Below are 18,304 nucleotides of genomic sequence, written 5' to 3'. Positions count from 1 at the left end.
GTCTCCGGACGCGCTAAGTACAGATCCCAAGTATTTAAACTGGCCCGTAGGCTCGACCACGTCTTCGCCTATGCGTACGGGTACGGGATCTGTAGCGTTGCAGACCATGTACTCAGTCTTCGCCACATTTAGTCTCAGACCGCCGTTCTCAAGCGACTCCTTCCACACATTCACTCGTTGTACCAGTCTTCCTCTATCCGCATCCGCCAGCGCGATATCGTCAGCGTACATAAGCATCCACGGGGGTTGCTCATGCGTGTCTCGGATGGAGCTTGAGACCTCGTCTAATATCACGCTGAACAGATAGGGACTGAGAACTGAGCCCTGGTGAACTCCGACTGTGACAGGGAAGGGTTTAGTGTCACCAACAGCAGTCCTAACCATGGAATCGGAATTGCGGTACATGTCTCGGATGATGTCAATATAAGCTTCTGGTACCCCTTTGGATCTCAGTGCCCACCAGATCATTACACAGGGGATACAGTCGAAGGCCTTCTGCATGTCAAGAAACATGAAATGCAGAGACGTATTCTTCAATCTGTATTTCTCCATGATGACCCTTAGGGCAAAAACAGGATCCATGGTCCCAAGACCAGGCCGAAACCCATATTGACCCTCCGAGACAGCACTCTCCTCTCGGATCCGAGAGTCTATTATACGCTCGAAGAGCTTCATGGTGTGGGACATGACCTTTATGCCCCGATAATCGCCACACTCCTGCACCGATGCCTTCCCTTTGAAGACTGGAGTGATAATACTCAGTCTCCATTGGTTAGGGATTTTACCGGTGAGGAGCAAGCGATTAAAGAGGCCGGTAAGGATGCCCACACCACGGGGACCCATTGCCTTCCAGGCCTCGATGGGAACCCCATCGGCTCCGACAGCTTTCCGATTCTTCATGCGACGAAGAGCCAAGTGGACTTCCTCAGGCGTTACCGGTCGCACTAGTCCCTGATTCGGAGGGAGGACCGGTGGCTGCACCTCTCTGTGCTGCTGATTCAGCAGCTCGTGGAAATATGAGCGCCATCTCTCCTTCACCGCGTCGACCTCACATATAAGGTTGCCATGAGGGTCTTTAATGCAGCGACACTTGGAAATATCTTGTGCCGCTAAGACCCTCGAACGTGCCAGCTTAAAAATAAGCTTCTGCCCCTCAGACGATTCCTACTTGTCATACAACGGCTGCAAGTGGTCCCGTCTGGCTCTGGCTACAGCTTTCTTAGCGGCACGTTTGGCATCCCTATATGGTCGCGGTCTTCAGAAGATTCGGACGCTTGCCACGTTTTGAAGAGGGCTTTCTTCACCCTCACCTCCCTCTGGACTGTGTCGTTCCACCACCAAGTTTCTTTGTCACATTTGCGACCACCCTTGGACAAGCCCAGCACCGCTTTCGCCGCCTCAGATATGGCAGCCTGAATGTTGTCCCAGTGGTTCTGGACTAGATCGCCTTCAGTGTCGGCGCATTTATCGCCGATCGCTGAGATGAACTCCTGGGTCGTGGTACTATCAAGCCGCCACCATTTGATTTGGCGTCGGCAGCGCTCAGCGGGCTTGTCGGCCGGCTTTACGCAGAGATCCATGACAAGAAGACGGTGTTGCGCAGTGAGACTCTCACCTGGTATGACCTTGCAGTTGGCCACTTTGCTGATATAATGTCTCCTGGTGAGTAGGAAATCGATTTGGGTGGCGTGTCCGCCGCTCCTGTAGGTGATTAAATGCTCGGGGTTCTTTTTAAAGAACGTGTTCACGATGGCGAGATCGGCCGCCGCACACGTTGTGAGGATGTCTCCTCCCTCCGCGTTGCGATTGCCGTACCCGTAGCCACCGTGGACCCGAGAAAAGTAAACAACCAATGATAAATATACACTCGGTGTTTTATATATATATCCATATCATTTTTGTAAAAATTATGACAAAACATTTGCTTTTTTTTAAATTTACGTTTGTGATTTTATTATTACTCGGTAACCACTTTTAAAACAACGGAATTTATTAGATTTTAGTCAGAATCTACTATTGAAATTGACACTAAATATAATAACCACGGATTTATATATTTCATAAACACTTCGTATTTCGGATCGCGCACTTCGATATACCAATATTACAAACTTACACCTTATCGGGTTATGTTAAGGTTTATTTTAAGTAAAAGTAAAAACCGAGTCACGTGAGATAGCTCGAAGTAGTAGTTTGTCCTTATCTAACAAGTTGCCAACGCTAAATAAAATCATCTTACGTAGTGTCTGGTCTATTAACTTTTCAAATTTTGGTTGAATAAAATTAGCTTAAAAGTAAAAAAAGTACTGTAATAATACAAAAAAAATATCAATAATGAAACCTTCTATTATAAAGTAGCAAATAAGTATTTGTATTATGAAATAATGTTAGTAGTTTTGGTCATCCATAAGCGGCCACATTTTCTGTAAAAATTAAAAAGTTAAAAACAATATGGTTGGCTGAAACATGAATGAAAGAGACGCATTACTACTTTGAAACCTCTCACTCGGCTCATTTTATTAACTTAGTGCACGGTCCAGTTTAATATACAAGTCCGTGATAATTACCCCGTTCGAGTGTTGTCCGAGAATTTACAATAACTTTTTTTGCATACATTTTAATGCAAATGCATTGTATAAATATTTACGACTATTACGGTATGGATACATGCCATGACATACCAAGAGTTTATATTTACCATTGATTGAAGTTTGTATACTTTTTTCTCAAAAAAAAGACACTTTAAAAAAATCTAGTGTCCTTTACTCGTGCTCGAAATACCGCTCACGACGCGATCGCACGTGTGGTGATGCGAGGCGCGACGCGAATAGCGAAGTGACCGTTTACACATGCGTGTCGTGCATCGCATCGCTATTCGCATCGCCTATCGCACGAATGTGTAAACGCGTTTCAACCACTCGACACGAATGTTTCGTCGATTGTTTCGACGTAACATTCATCGAAACAATCGACGATATTGTAAACGCGGTATTTGAACTAAGCTCAAACTCATGGTGCCACGATTTAGTGTTGTAACTTGAAAAAAATCCAATTTCTTTTTCACATTTTTTAAGGTGTGTTGTTATCAGTAATCATCAAAGTAGCGATAATATTAACAACAAAAGAGGAGATGTAGTCAAAAAAAAAATACGATTGTCATAATGTCATATTTTTATTTTCATACTTTTAGAAAAAAAACTGACTTCAGAAAAAACGGTTTCTTTTCATATTTTTTTTCACCTTAGAAAAAAACGGTTTTTTAACAACACTAACCACGATTTCCTTTAACTAAAGTAAATTCTAAATTATTTTATGGGGAACTCTATACGTTTTTACAATAAGATTCCGGAGATAATATTAAGATTATCATTTCGAATGTCAAGTTTAAAACTTACATTCTCAGTATTTTAATTGAGAAGTCATATCACAGAATTGAAGAGTATGTTTTAGACAAAGAAGTATGGGAAGACAACAAGATTCTAGTTCCACACTATTATGATTCAAAGTGTGTTCCATAGCATTTAAGTTTATTTGAAAAGAGCAATCCCTAGAGTTTCTTGCTCGTTCTTCTCAGGAAGGTCAGCGTAGTGAACGAGCAATAGCTTAAAAAATGACGTTTTCAAGTATAAAAATTTTACCTATGGAATAAATGGTTATTTGACTTTAACTTCAACCTGTTCGCTATGTGTACCAATTCTGGCAAATTTGTCCTAACAGGTTTGTAAAAGCGTGTGGTCATTTAGTACACATGCCGTATATATTTAGCGTAATGCAAGTAAAATCCCAAGTAAAGATTCGAACACAAATAAAGTTCTCTGCTGGACCACGTACCCAATGTAGATATTCGACGTCGCACAAAGATAGTAGAGGTGGGTACGAGGATGAGCAAGCTTAAGCAGTAGGCGGGGCACTTGGCTAGAAGGAACGATGAAAGATGAACGAAAGCCGTTATTGAATAGTGACTAAGAGACGCAAATAGACCAAGAGGCAGACCACCCGCCCGATGAATTGATGACATTAGGCCATAGTTGGAAACCACTGGACTCGACTCGCAAGGGTCCAGAAAGAAAGGCACTGTAGAGAGGAGGCCTTTACTCACCAGTGGGTGAAAACGGACTGAAATGATGAAATGATGAAGTAAAATCCCTAAAATTACTTTATTTTGTTTATTACAGACGTACAAATATTATAATAAAACACGAATTATTTATTAACACACTATGACCGTGTAACCCAACGCAACGCAACGAATGTCACGTAACCGGCCTAGGAATCGTCAATACAAGACACCCTTCGGCCAAATTTCCTTCTCATGAAGATCGACGGATGTTCAGTAGGTACTCTCACCACAAATTAATTAAAATTCACATTGTGGCGGCACCCTAACCGCTCGACGCTCAAGGTAACATTAGCTTTCACTCAACTATATCCGCACACTTTGTGGAGTAATGAAGACGTGACAAGTGAAGTAAGAGTCCGTAGCGCTGGCGCTGGACGCAGTAGATGACATATGGATTGGTTTTTAACCGACTTGAAAAAAAGGAGATGGTTCTTCATTCGACTGTATGTTTTTTTGATGTATTTTACGCGATAACTCCGGTGAACCGACTGAAAATTTGTTAACCGATTTTGATTTTTTTTTATTAGAAAGAGGGTACTTCAATAGTTCAACATTTAAATTGGAAGAAAATATTCCACCTCTAAAGATGGTAAACTAGGGGATGATTCCGGTTTCGTGAATTTTCTGGTAACCGATTCCAATAAAACTTGGCAAATAGATGTAATTCCACGAACTTTTGAGGTCGATTTTTTCAAAAGTATGGTAGGTTATTTTTTAGGTCCAATTCGAATATAAGAAATTAGTTAAAATTCATTTTTATTTTTATTTTATTTATTTTTATTTATAAAAATTATTTAATTAATTTGTTTTAATTTCCTACTAAGATAACTTTGTCGAATAGTCAGATTGATTTCTTTCGTTCTTGTAAATTTCGTAAGATTAGTTCAAAAAGGTTTTTTATTAAAAAGTAAAGAAGAAAAGTTTGATTTAATCCATGTTAAACTGTTACGCTAACAATTTTGATTTTCAGCTGTTTCCGCTTTGTCACAAAATACAAAAAGATTGCATTTTGTTTAATTTCGTATTTTTAAAATAAAAATGGAGTAAGGTTGTGTGCTATGTAGATGGCAAAAGATTTTAATTTAGTTAGCACTTTATGTGTAATTATTTACATACTTATTTATTTAAATGTAAACGTCACTATTCTATGATCTCACTTTTTTATACCGCTAAATGTGTCGGTGAGTGTATTTAGGCCTTAGAGGATGGAAAGAAATAAAAGTATAATAGAAAATATAAGTAGAAATAGTCTGAGATTTACGCTGATGTGTTAGGAATTTACGTCAATAATAAGAAACTTTCTTGAAATTCTACAAATAAACATTATTTTTTGTAGGAAATTGGAATATAAGAAATAAACTATGTACAATGTATATTTTCAGATATAAAGGTGTGTTATCAAAAATCACAGTATTTTTTTAACCCATTTTATTTCCTTAGCAATGAAAGTATTTTTTATAAATTTTAAATCGCCTATATTTTTCAAACAAACCAAGATTTAAGGGTCTTTACATATCCCTTGGTCACGGCTACATACGAGTAGATCCGAAGAAATTGCTTAGTTTTCTACATTAAAATCTAAGAAGTGTATAACGCTTTCAGCACGAGAAAATTATTTTTTATAATTGGATTTGATATTGCATTTTTTTAAGCATTTATGCCGTTAGTAAAATGAAAAAAATACAAAAACAAATCACTCTCCCAAAACCCTTGCAAAAACCCCCCCGCACGATCATGGCATCCCGTCATGAACCTTACCAAAACGTTAGCGTTTTTTTTCTATGTCTTAATAATAATTTTGAATAAACGGCGACCTATAAAGCAACAAAATCAACTATATTATTGAAACTTAAAGTTTATCACATGTTTCACATGAAATATAACAAAATATGAACTTATTATTAACCTTCCTTTCTACCTTATTATTAAGTGGTCGCACCCTTGCACTGAACATAAGCAGTCGCGCGCTGTCTGTGAGACCGCAACTTTGCGCGTTCAGTTTGAGAAGACAAATGAATATTATCATGACGTTGTAGACGTTGCACATAATAAAAATAAGTCCTTTGTCTATATAAATGAAAATAAAAAACATTATTTACTTATTATTTTTTTAATTTGTACTTATTAATCAAACAGTCTACAAAAATTCAAAATTTTAGTAAAATGACACAAAACAATGTTAGAAATCAAGAAAATAACAAAACAAGATGAAATTTTCTATCTTAGTCGTTAATAGACATTATAATTATTACTAAGACCAATCAAAATTATTATCAATAATAATTGCACAATTTTGTAGGAACTCTAAAAGCACAATTATTTTTAAATGTTTTTTTTTTCATTCTACGTAATATCTTAATTCTAATATAATAAAAAAGGAAAACAAAATAAAAAACCTCTAAATATTTTTAAGAGTAGGTATAAGGTCAAGAGCACGTCAAGCTTGACACTCAAGACTTAAATCCAACTCTTTGCCGCTTACGATAAGTACGGTCCAAGTACAAAGTGTCAAGCTTGACGTGCTCTTGACTGTACTACGATAACCTAATCCTTATCAGTATCAATGGTTTAACATAATCAAATCTTCTGTTTCCGCCTCCTCTGCAAGCCGTTCTGATTCATCGAAACTCATTGTCTATAACAAATAGTGTAATAATAAATAATTGAATATAATATTACATAAAATAATGTAATTTTGTAATATACGTAGATAGAAAGATATACACTTTCTTGCTCACACACAAGCACAAAAACAGTACATAGACAGCAATTAATGTGGGCAAAGGCGGACTTATCGCTAAGTGCGATCTCTTCCAGACAACCTTTGATATATAGGAAAGCTAATCAGAGCGCCAATAGCAAAATTTGAATTGTATAGATAGACAACAATAAACATTAGTTTATTAAATAATATAGTACAAATAACATGAAATACTCACCCAGATTTCAATTTCATTCCATGAACTTTTTTGGAACACGACCGGTCGCGCGGAATCTGAGACCGCAAACACAAATAAAGCCACATGTGCGCTTGCGACGAATGTCACAGGGCTACTAAGGAGAAGTACCTCATCTCCTCGAGGATATCATGATCGCTCAGTCATCTATGGTTTATAGTTTTTGTGAAATGACTAAAATAAGACCACTGGAAGGTTACTTATTAATTAACGCAAAATACTAACTAATCGAGATCTTTTCCGTCGATTCGTCGTCAAAATACTCAAGAAAATAATCAAAGAGTGAGCAACAAGTTCCAGTCGTAGGGCGAGATGGGTACCTACCACAATTGATCCCCATCATCATATGACATTTGCCTCCACTTCCTTGATCTATGTGATAACGGTGCGTCAGTCGAACGACTTCGCCTTTCTGATCGTGACCGTTCTCGAACGTATGGCTTCGAATAGATGATGACCGACCACGACTTTGGTGAGCATCACGGATACTTGAACGGGTACTATTAAAAGATCGACCAAGACTGGATGATAGAAGTGACTGTGGAGAATTCGGAACCCTCTGAAAAACGACTGGTCTGGGCTAGTTCCTCCGCCAGTGATACGCCTTTGCTTCTCTGGTGGACTCGGACTTGGATATGTAGTCGCCGGGGTTTGTGGTTAGCTGCAGAGACAGACTAGTTTGTCTACCCGGGTTGGGTGTAGTCGGGGCGTCTGTCTGACGCCTAAAGCGAGAAGACGCGCGGGGCACGTGAATTCCCTTTAAGTTAGAAGCTATGTCCGGACATTGTCGCAGGATTGGCATCTCCGGCACTAGTAAGCCCGGAGAGATAGTAAAGGATAAGCTAGATATCCTCCGGTCCCTCCAGCAGCTTAGGTTATTGCGAAGTGGAGAGACGTCGTTTGTGGGCGTATGGAAGTGAGCGTGTCTTACAGCTCCACCACCAATGGCATTTGGTAGAGGACTCCGAGTCGACGGCTTAGCGGTGGCAACCGCTAGTTGTGCAATACCCGTACCCGAGGTACTAGCCTCTCGAAGAACCGGATGAGGTCAAGTGACAGAGGTCTGTGACAGCCCTGTATACTGGCTGATCTGGGGTCAGAACCTGAACTTAGAAGGTTCCTGTACGCACATAGGTTACAGTGTCCTTCTCGTATATCCTCAGGGTCGGTAGAGAGGGTCACTCTAAACAAAATTAACTTAGAAAGATATAGGGTTGGTCTGGGCTGGTGAGAGTTTCCGCTGATCGACTTTCTGGATACAAATACGACTTGATTAGATATACGGTAGCACAACTGCGATTACTACCACGACGACTGCTCGGAGACGATATGAGAGCATTAAATCCAGGTTTAGATTCGATTTTTTCTGAGCTGATAGAGGAGCTATACAGTGACGAGTCATTACCACTTTCTATCTCCTTTTCTCAATGGTCAAGGTCAGATTCACCTAACTCCGATTTGTCGACGTTTCCGATGATTTGTGCAACCAAATCGCATGTTAACGTTAACCCTAAAAACAAAAAAAAAATAAGTAAAAAAACTAATCTAGTAATTTCCATCCTGACAAGCACGATCGTGTTTTATGACTTTATGACTGAATAAAATCAATATTTTCTAACAATTCACTGCTTAATTATTTTTTATGTAAAATATATAACATGTACTTAATAAGAAAATACACCATTAGGTCAGAAAATATGAAATGATGAAATTTAAAAAAATCTTGCTTTTCGACCTGACGTCCGACACGGCGTATACCTCACTTGTCGCTCTCGGCACCGGTGTGTAACCCTAGAACACGGCCGCACTGCTTTAACAGCGAGTATTGATCGAACGCACAAACGATCGGTGTTGATCCGACGCGGTAAAGTTGAATACTTTTATACCCAAATTTTTTCAAAGTTGAATGCACAATCGTATCATTCTGTGCTGTAAGGGATAATATGATTTTAATGTTTTTTATTGAAGGTCACGATGTTTCTCAATAATATTCAATTATTTTTGGGAAATTACTTCACTAGTTTGTTATGTACTATAAGCTTGTTGCAGAAATTTGTTTTTGGTTTTTAATGATTTTTGGAATATAATGGTGAAACATTGTGACATTCAATAAAAAACTTAAAAATTACAATTATTAAAGCGACATCTGTAGTCAGCTGCTAGTTGCTGTGTGAAGAATTAGATGTCTCACAGATGGTGTTTCGGTAAGCAACAAGCATATAGAAAAATTCGTAAGGTCCGTGGTCCGTGGGTACGGGTCTCCTCTCAGGCGGGGGTTTAGACCATAGTCTGCCACCCTGGTCAAATGGGGGGGTTGAGGACTTCACACGTTTTACAAGGGTTGTAAACCTCCTTCGACGTGCAGGTTTTATCACGATGTTTTGCTTTACCAAAAAGCTCATAGTAAATTAAAAAAAAAACAGACTAAAACCTATTTACATTGCCTACACGTACTCCAACGTTGTTTACTTTGGTTTCATATTAAATGGTTACGTGATACAAAACCGTCGTACAGAATTATTCATCACTAATCTAGCATACATTAAGTGGCTGTAATTTAATTTAAGTTGCTACTATAATAGTATATTATTAATAGTATATATTAATAATACTTGTATAGTTATTAAATATTAATATATAGTTGTTAGTAATATTGACATACTGCTTAATTATATTTCATACAATATTATTAGGGAATATTTCTTACATAAATTGTATACCTTTCATAACATTACGAGTGCATCAGCTCCTTCAGCTCATAGAGCTCCTTGTAGAAAAGTTCGTCCAGGGAAGTACTGCCACCTTACCTGTTTCCACCGCCAAGGAATAATGTGAGCATTACAGCCTTCCAATTTGGAAGGGTAACGGTGCTGGTGAAATTACAGGCGCATGGAATTTGTCAACTTATGTCTCAGGGTGACGGGCGCAGTGGTAGCACGCCTCAGATCTTTGCAATTTAAAGCTCTGAGGCGCAATGTAATTGATATGGATAGGCGAACCACCAACTACGGATTTCATGCTTCAAGGGCCCCTGTTCCATAGACCGACATCAAAGAGGCAAAGCATTTCATTTAACACTGCATCTATGATAAATTATCTTCCGCATAAATTTTACTGCTGGTGCGAAATGAAGATGTATAATACCGATAAGTAGTGGACTGTATTTTGTTGCGATTTTTGTTAATTACATTAAAAGGTACTTGTACTGCGAGTAACTGCACTTGCAAGTAGTTTCCTATAAGGACTGGAACAAGTATATGGTAGTAGGTCGAAGAACAGGAAAAATAATGGGAACATGCACACTCACCTTTTCTTTCGTTGCGCTGGCAGCAATTCCGCCTGGATACGGCCGCCACAGGAGGAAAAATCCTCAGGTTCACTACTGAGCACAGTACAGTGTATTGCGAACAAAATAAACTATTAAAAAACACAATCGCGCTAATTAACCATTTTTATGATATGAACTGCCTCCGTGGCCGAACGGTTACCATACCGGACTGCCACGCAGAGGTCCCCGGGTTCGATTCCCGGGCCGGGAGAAATATTTGTATGGCCTACATTTATTTCTCTCGTGAGTTTGGGTGTAATTTGTGGTTGTCTATGTGTGTGTCCATGGCACCCGCGACACAGGGTTTCCCTAGTGCGGGGCTATGTTGAGTGTGTGCGTTATTTATTTATATTTATATGATGCACACAGTTCAGTGTCATAGGTTAGACTGTCGTCTTATTTTTGTTGCCAACTCATTGGCCGGTTGGAGGAGGATGGAGGATACAAAGGAAGGAAGTCCTCGCAAGTGCTAAGATCTACCCTATACTATTTTTGATAAATGTCTAATACAAAAAAAAAGAAAATATGAAATCCAACATTTATCGTACGTCTTATTAAAGACCAAACCGGATTTACATTTGCTGACGTGTCGTATCGTAATGCGTTAGAACGGTATCGGTTTCATATACACAGCACAAACCGTCACGTCAGATTGCGGCACACTAATATAAATCTAACCATATTAAATGTATGAAACCGATACCGTTCTGACGAGCCACGACACGACACGTCAGACAAATGTAAACCCGGGTTAAATCCAGACAACAATATCCAGCTTCAGATGCATGGATTTCAAAGGTTAAATTCACACTCGGATGCATTCCCATTAACAACAAAGTTCTGTCTCTACTTCCAAGTTTGTGCACAATACGTTTACATCTTAAGTTTGTTTAATGTAATTCTAAGAGCTTTGCACGTTTAATTAACATCAAAAGACTTGTTATGTAATATTCAAAATAGTCCGTCTGTATCGAGTTTTTAGGTTTTTGTGATTGTTATGCATAGGAAACGAAACCTTTTTTCGGATCTAAGTCGCGTATATTTGGTTTTTCAAACAAAACAACATTTCGGACCCTGTAAAGGTTCCATAGTCACGGCTGACCGAAAAAAACAAACATTGGAGGCAATGATGGCCCTCGGCCCTACAATAGTTGGAGCGAGGGTTACCGTCTATTAAGTAGATTAAACGAATATATTCGTATGAATATAGTTAAATCTAAGTTGAAATATCACAATCTCAGTTAAAATATCACGTTTGTAATATTTGTGGACCTAGTAGGTAAAATAAGTAGAAACTAGTCAACGCTAACCTGCGGTATTATTTTGTAGGGCAACAGCATACAGGAAAATATACAGTTTATAATACAAAAACAACGCATTCATATTCTGGTGAATACAACAGATATCTAAAGTAGTCGACCTCATTTCGTGGAATACAAGATAATTTCTCTTACTTCAATTTATATATTCGAAATTTGGAAACGTACAAACAAACATTTATAATGGCAAACTGTAGACTTTCACACATATGCTTTAAGAAATATAAACAAATTCCCTTTACCTTTCACCAAAATTACACATAGTTGTATAAGTAAACTTCAAGAACATTTGTCAATTAAAATACATAATTATATTATAAATAATATGGAACAAGGTGTGATATTTTTATATTTTGAAAAGGTTAAAAGGATTCCATTTAGAAAAGCACTATTACGACAATAGAACATTTTTAGAAATTAAGTAGAACATAACATATTTAGTTTTTGGTAAATTGAGGACTGTAATTCCAATTTACTAAATTCATATTTCATTTATTATTTAATAAGATATTGCGTATCTCATGAATATAATAATTCTTTATTGCACAAATAAATGACATTGAAAATTACAAGTTACAAAGGACACACAGCCAACCCTAGCCGCAGTGAATAAACTAAGTCTGCGGGATATCATTGTATACAATACATTTATAAAAATTCATATGTAAATATAATTATTTTATTATTAATGATTATTTAAATTTATTTCGTAATAATTTCATTTTATGTTCTTACAGTACTCATGTTTGTTTGTGGTTGTCTATGTGTGTGTACATGGCACCCGCGACACAGGGTTTCCCTAATGTGGAGCTATGTTGAGTGTGTGCGTTATTATTATTATGTTGAGAACTGCTGCCACCTAAAATCTTACGCGCTACAACATTGATACAATAAAGATTATGACCATGATTATGATTAGTCCTTAAACTTTTCTGTAACTCATAATAATAGACCTACGTAAAAAGAAAGACTTATGAACAAAAGTACTTACCTAATTAAGCCACAGCTTACGAAAAATTACGTAGCAGGAGTCGACCTTAGGAGGTCAAGAGCAAGTTCATTAACTTTAAGAAAGTTACCTCTTTTATCCTTTACAGTTTAATACTGGGCGAACTTTTTAATCAACCCAATAAATATGTATCATTGTAATCGTTATAAAGATATATATTATAGAAAACTTACTCTCGTACTGTGGTACCATGGCCTGCGCAGTAGCCACAGGCAGCGACCAGAGGGCGGCGAGCGCGCACATCGAGACCACGACGACGTTACTTCCCATCATTACTGCAACAATCGGAATATACATATTAGGAAAGTGTTTACATGGTTACTTTCTTACATTTTAACTACTTTCAAAATTAACAGTGCAATAGCCATAACACTTAAATTAAAATTTAAAAAACCCCGATACAAAACTTTTTTTTAGTACCAAATGACGGGACGAACGAGTCGTACACCTGGTGGTAAACGATTATACAGTATAGCAGTTGCAGCACCACTCGGACCTTTAAGTCGCAAAGATCGCACAGCCACTCCGCCTCTTACCCTGAGACATAAGTTGACAAGATCTATATGCTTGTAATTCCACTAGCACTCTTATCCTTCAAAATCAGGACGCAGTAATGTTCAAATTACTGCTTGGCGGCAGAAATAGGTAAGGTGGCAGTATTATCCTGGACGAACTCTTTCACATGGAGCTCTACTGCTACTAATTCTGAATATTATACCAATTAACTAAATAGGGCGTCCAATATTAAGTTTAACTCGTAATTTGATATTGTAACACAAAGCAAATGATACAAATGAATTTCCATTTGTTTTAAAAAGGAGGAGGTTCTCAATTGGACTACATGTTTTATTTTGTATGCTTATATTCTATGTATAACGCATAGAATGATAGTTTCATATCAAATGACCTGTCACAAGTGAGGCAAAAATCAAATTCATGTAGGCTAGTTTTAGTAGTAGGTTAATTTTCGGTTTTAGTGAATATTTATATAAAAATACAAATTGAAACGCGTTACTTCCTTGTGGAATGTGATGTTAATATCTATTTTATGTTTGTCTGACGTATTTTTACACTCATTTACCGCACATTTCGTCATTTTTAGCTAAAATTCTTGATCTGTTCGCGGTGCAAGTTGACCTTGAGCACTGAAGGCCCGTCCCGCTCGTGTAGGCCCATTGGGCGCGCTTCAATTTGCCTCACTTAGCGTGTGCGAACTAGGTTTCTATGCGTTATTATCCTAAGTTTGTATGTATGTTACGCAATAACTCCATAGGCACTTGTGAACCGACACTGATGATTATTTTTTTGTTGGAAAGAGAATACTTTGGTAGTGGTCCCGTTTTAATTTGAAGAAAACATTCGACCTCTAAGGGTGGCAAACTATGGGATAAATCCGTTTCGCACACTTTCCGGTAACCGATTTCAATAAAACTTGGCAAATAGACGTAATTCCACGATCTTTTGAGGTCAGTTTTTCTAGTACTCTGTACTGAGATTATTGTGATTCCAAGTGACACAATAAGATTCCGGAGCATATATTAAGTTTATCATTTCCTAAGTTTAAAAACTACATTAAAAATATTTTGATCGAAAAATCATATTACAAAATTGAAGACTACGTGTTAGATAAAGATGTATGGAAAGACGACATGGCTCCAGAATCCACACAAATTTGATTCAAAGTGTATTCCGTAGCATTTAAGTTTATTTGAAAAGAGCGATCCCTAGAGTTTCTTGCTCGTTCTTCTCAGGGAGGTCAGCGTAGCGAACGAGCAGTAGCTTAAATGTGACGATTTCAAGTGTAAATTTATTTTACCTATGGAATAAATAATCTTTGACTTTGACTTTGACTTGGACAGAATGAACAAGTGGTGCGCCTGGTGATAAGCGACACGCCTACCCATAGCATGCAATGTCACTTAGAGTTTTAAATCACAAAAACCTTACATACTTACCTTACAAAACTGGAACGCAATAATGCTCATGTTACTTACCTGGAGCATTTTGAATCACCTTTGGAATCGTTTACCATTAGGAACAATTCCAATTTTTATATGTCCATTGTAGTGAGACGTGTTATTTATATCCCACAACGTAACTATTTGGCCACCAAATGATATTCGGTTCCGTCCAATATTTATAGAGAGCAATATGAACAAATAAGAATGGAAATTGTGTACAAACATTTTTTCCATGATGCGGGACCGAGAGAGCGGAAGCAAATTTAACGCTTGGCAGAACCGTGCGTGATGGATGAACGCTCTAAAGCCTACGTCAGATAGAAAAATCTTATGTGACAGTGTAAATACGTCGTAGCACAACTTATAACGTTGTTGTAAATCATTGGTAATAGCACAAGACTTTATGCTTGTGATACTTTTAAAGATACAAGGCACCAATGGTAATAATGATGTGAACAAATAAACGTAAGGCACTCGGTTGGTTTACAGTTATAAAAAAAATAATCTGCTCCATAGATGAGAAACAATAAATTGTGTGTACAATTCCCAATTTTGGACAGACAACCTCATTATAGTTGTAAAGGAAAAATGTGACCTTGTAGATACAGTTGTATTTTTAAGTATAACTATGTTAAATTGGAATGGGGTTCACAAATTATTAAGTTGTTGAAACGGCTCAGCTCAGGGTGTGCAATTAAAAATGGGACAACTTTGAGGCGTGGCATCGAGTATATAACCAGAAATAAAGATGAAGTAAGAGCCATCCATCCCTGGCAACTCAACTGGCAAATGGGCCTTATATCACTTTTAAATGTCCACTCTCGTTGACATTGAAATCACAAATTAGGAAGCTGAAATAGTACAGCGCCAACAACTGACCTGTGTGTACGTCTCCGTATATTCAAAAAATGTTCTGTATTTATTGTAATAAAGATATTATCTCTAACTATGGGGGCTGTTCCGTTCGGTGGTGTGGGAAAAACAGCAAAACATCTAGTTACAAAAGAAACGGAATCACATTTCATCGGTAATTAAATATTAAATATGTAAATTTTAAATTTTCGTCCATTATAGCAATGCTCAAGTTAAACTGGTCGTTTTGAAGAGAGACAATTGTCGTCAATTGTTTCGGATTTGGACTGGCCAAACGGAGCGCAGTTGTCACCGTAATGATTTGGCAGAATAGTTTTCAAACAAGTTAAATCACATTTAATCTCTATTTCTGGTTATATACTCGATGAGGCTTGGGAACAGCTAAATTAGTTTCGTACTTTTCCAGTTCATAATGCCGCCAATAATAATAGTATCTTTGTCCAACATAAACGTGCTGTAAGGGCAAATTTCGTCTTTAAGAGCTAACTATAAAGGAATTAACATTCCTATAGTAGCACCCGCAGTACCTTTATGAAAAAGTAATCATTTTCATGAATAAGAGTCATAGATATTACGAGTATATTAAGTTAAGACTAGCTGTTCTTGATAGTAGTATTCACAAACTCACAAATTTATTCAAAGGTCCATATATAACACATATAGGTCAATGTAAGTAAATTCAAAATTTACGTTTAATATACGGGGTTTAAAACTATAGCGAAACAAAAACTTTTTAGTACAACTTCAGCGTATTTGGATGATCAAAAATCCATGATATCGACCCGTTTAGTTCTTACAGGTTGTAATCCGAAATGACAAATGTCTCTTTACGTATATGGTAGCCCCTAGAGTACCTTTGTAGGTGTAGAGCTTCTTGTGAAAGAGTTAGTCCAGAGAAATACTGCCACTTTACCTATTTCTGCAGCCAAGCAGTAACGTGAACATTACTGCATTCCGGTTTTGAAGGGTAAGGGTTTTGGTGAAATTACAGGTATATAAGACTTATCAACTTGTCTCAGGGTGACAGGCGCAGTGGCAGTGCCTCTCAGATCTTTGCGATTTAAAGCTCTTAGTGACACTGCAACTGTTATGGACAGGCGTGCAGCTTAACATCAGGCGCACGACTTGTTCGTGACATCACTTTATTTTATACAAAAAAAAAAACATTTCGCCCAATCTACACCCTACGAGCGTATAATGTTTAAAGTAGTTAATGTGGTTAATTATGAAATTAAAATAAACTTGTCCTTATTAATTCATTATTATTTACACTTGTATCATAAAAAAAACCTTCATCTTAAGAAATAATAGTGTTTAATGAATGCATCGATTTCAAACCATACCCTTATACAGTTGATTCACATGTGATCATACCTTAGGTAATGGATCATACGTCAAAAGTGCTTTTATCACTGATACTCATAAAAATACACATCAAAAGTGTCTAGGGATCAAGCACGGTTTTGCCAATTACTAAAAATGAAGTTTATTTATTGAAAAAAAATTTTACACCGATTTTTATTTTCAATTTTATAATTTGAAAAATGAAATTGAATGATTTATTATATTTATTGATTAATTAAATTTAAATATAATTAATTTAAAAAAATACTTTTATAGTAATTAACAAAAACGTGTTTGATCCCTAGACACTTTTGATACATGTAATACGGACCACGTGAAACATGTTATGTGTATTATGTGATTTTTTTTACCCTCCTATTCAGTATCTTTTCATTGGTAGAGTCGTTAAATCTCTCTCCCGAAAAATTGTCATTATGCAGTTGTGCCCTAGTTACATCGAAGGTACGAAGTATAATTTATTGTGAAATTAAGATATTTGAATTTTAATCTTTTTTTATAATAAGTCTAACGTCACCGGACGAACAAGACGTGCGCCTGGTGTTAAGCGACGCGCCTATCTATTGCAGTGTCACTCAGAGCTCAAATCGCAAAGATCTAAAGAGGCAGTGTCAGTGCGCCCGTCACTCTGAGACATAAGTTGACAAGTCCCAGGTGGCCGTAATTTCACCAGCGCCCTTACTTGCATATCACTTAAAACTTTTACACTTGTATATACACAAAGATATGGCCAGCTTTGTAAAAATCTTAATTTACTTCAAGAATTTAAAATTTTCTCAATTTTATAAGTATAAATGTGCGACCCTACATTAATCTCGGAGCAAATGCGCTAAACATCTTAACAAATTAACATATACAAAGACTTTCTTCGGAGATTATTAAAACAATGTCGTCACTTTAAAAGCACGCTGATATAAGCATCTGCGGTGCAAATGAAAAGAAAACTGCACGGCATTGTGTTAATTAATAATAACAGCTTACATTTTCTGTAAGTACAATTTTCTTTCTATTTTAAACATAGAGAAGTAGATGAACTGTATTCATTAGTTTAGAGTCTCATAAAAAGATTTGAAAGGTTATTGCTGAATTTCATTTTATTCAGTCTTATTCCACATATTTCTTTTTATATAAGAAAATAAGTTCACATTTGACGTCCATCTCACCTGATGGAAAACGACGATGAGGTCGACGACGTAGCATGCACACTTAAATAATGCCTATTCACTCTAGTCTTGAAAAGGCCCAGTAGTATATAATATGTAAAGGCAATAGTATAGTTCGAGGAACAAGTCTGCAGGCAGGGAATTCCAGTCCTTTGCCATTCACCATATAAATGTGGAAGCGAAACGTTTCGTGAGCACCATTCCACATCGCT

At 37.2% G+C, this 18,304-nt stretch overlaps 1 protein-coding gene across 1 annotated transcript in view; it reads right to left on the bottom strand.

Moving 5' to 3' along the window:
• The window catches only part of LOC113231871 (short neuropeptide F), a 112,188-nt gene that overhangs the window by 28,723 nt on the left and 65,161 nt on the right, over nucleotides 1-18,304 (bottom strand). Inside the window, exon 2 of the mRNA XM_026466408.1 lies at nucleotides 12,907-13,008. Within this exon, the coding sequence (XP_026322193.1) occupies nucleotides 12,907-13,006 (100 nt within the window). The 5' untranslated portion in view covers nucleotides 13,007-13,008. The remainder of the gene's footprint in view (nucleotides 1-12,906; nucleotides 13,009-18,304) is intronic.

The sequence above is a fragment of the Hyposmocoma kahamanoa genome, unplaced genomic scaffold (assembly GCF_003589595.1).
Source record: "Hyposmocoma kahamanoa isolate Upper Pololo Valley unplaced genomic scaffold, ASM358959v1 66, whole genome shotgun sequence".
NCBI lineage: Eukaryota > Metazoa > Arthropoda > Insecta > Lepidoptera > Cosmopterigidae > Hyposmocoma > Hyposmocoma kahamanoa.
The sequence above is the reverse complement of the archived record's forward strand: the minus strand, read 5'-3'. Positions and strand labels throughout refer to the sequence as shown.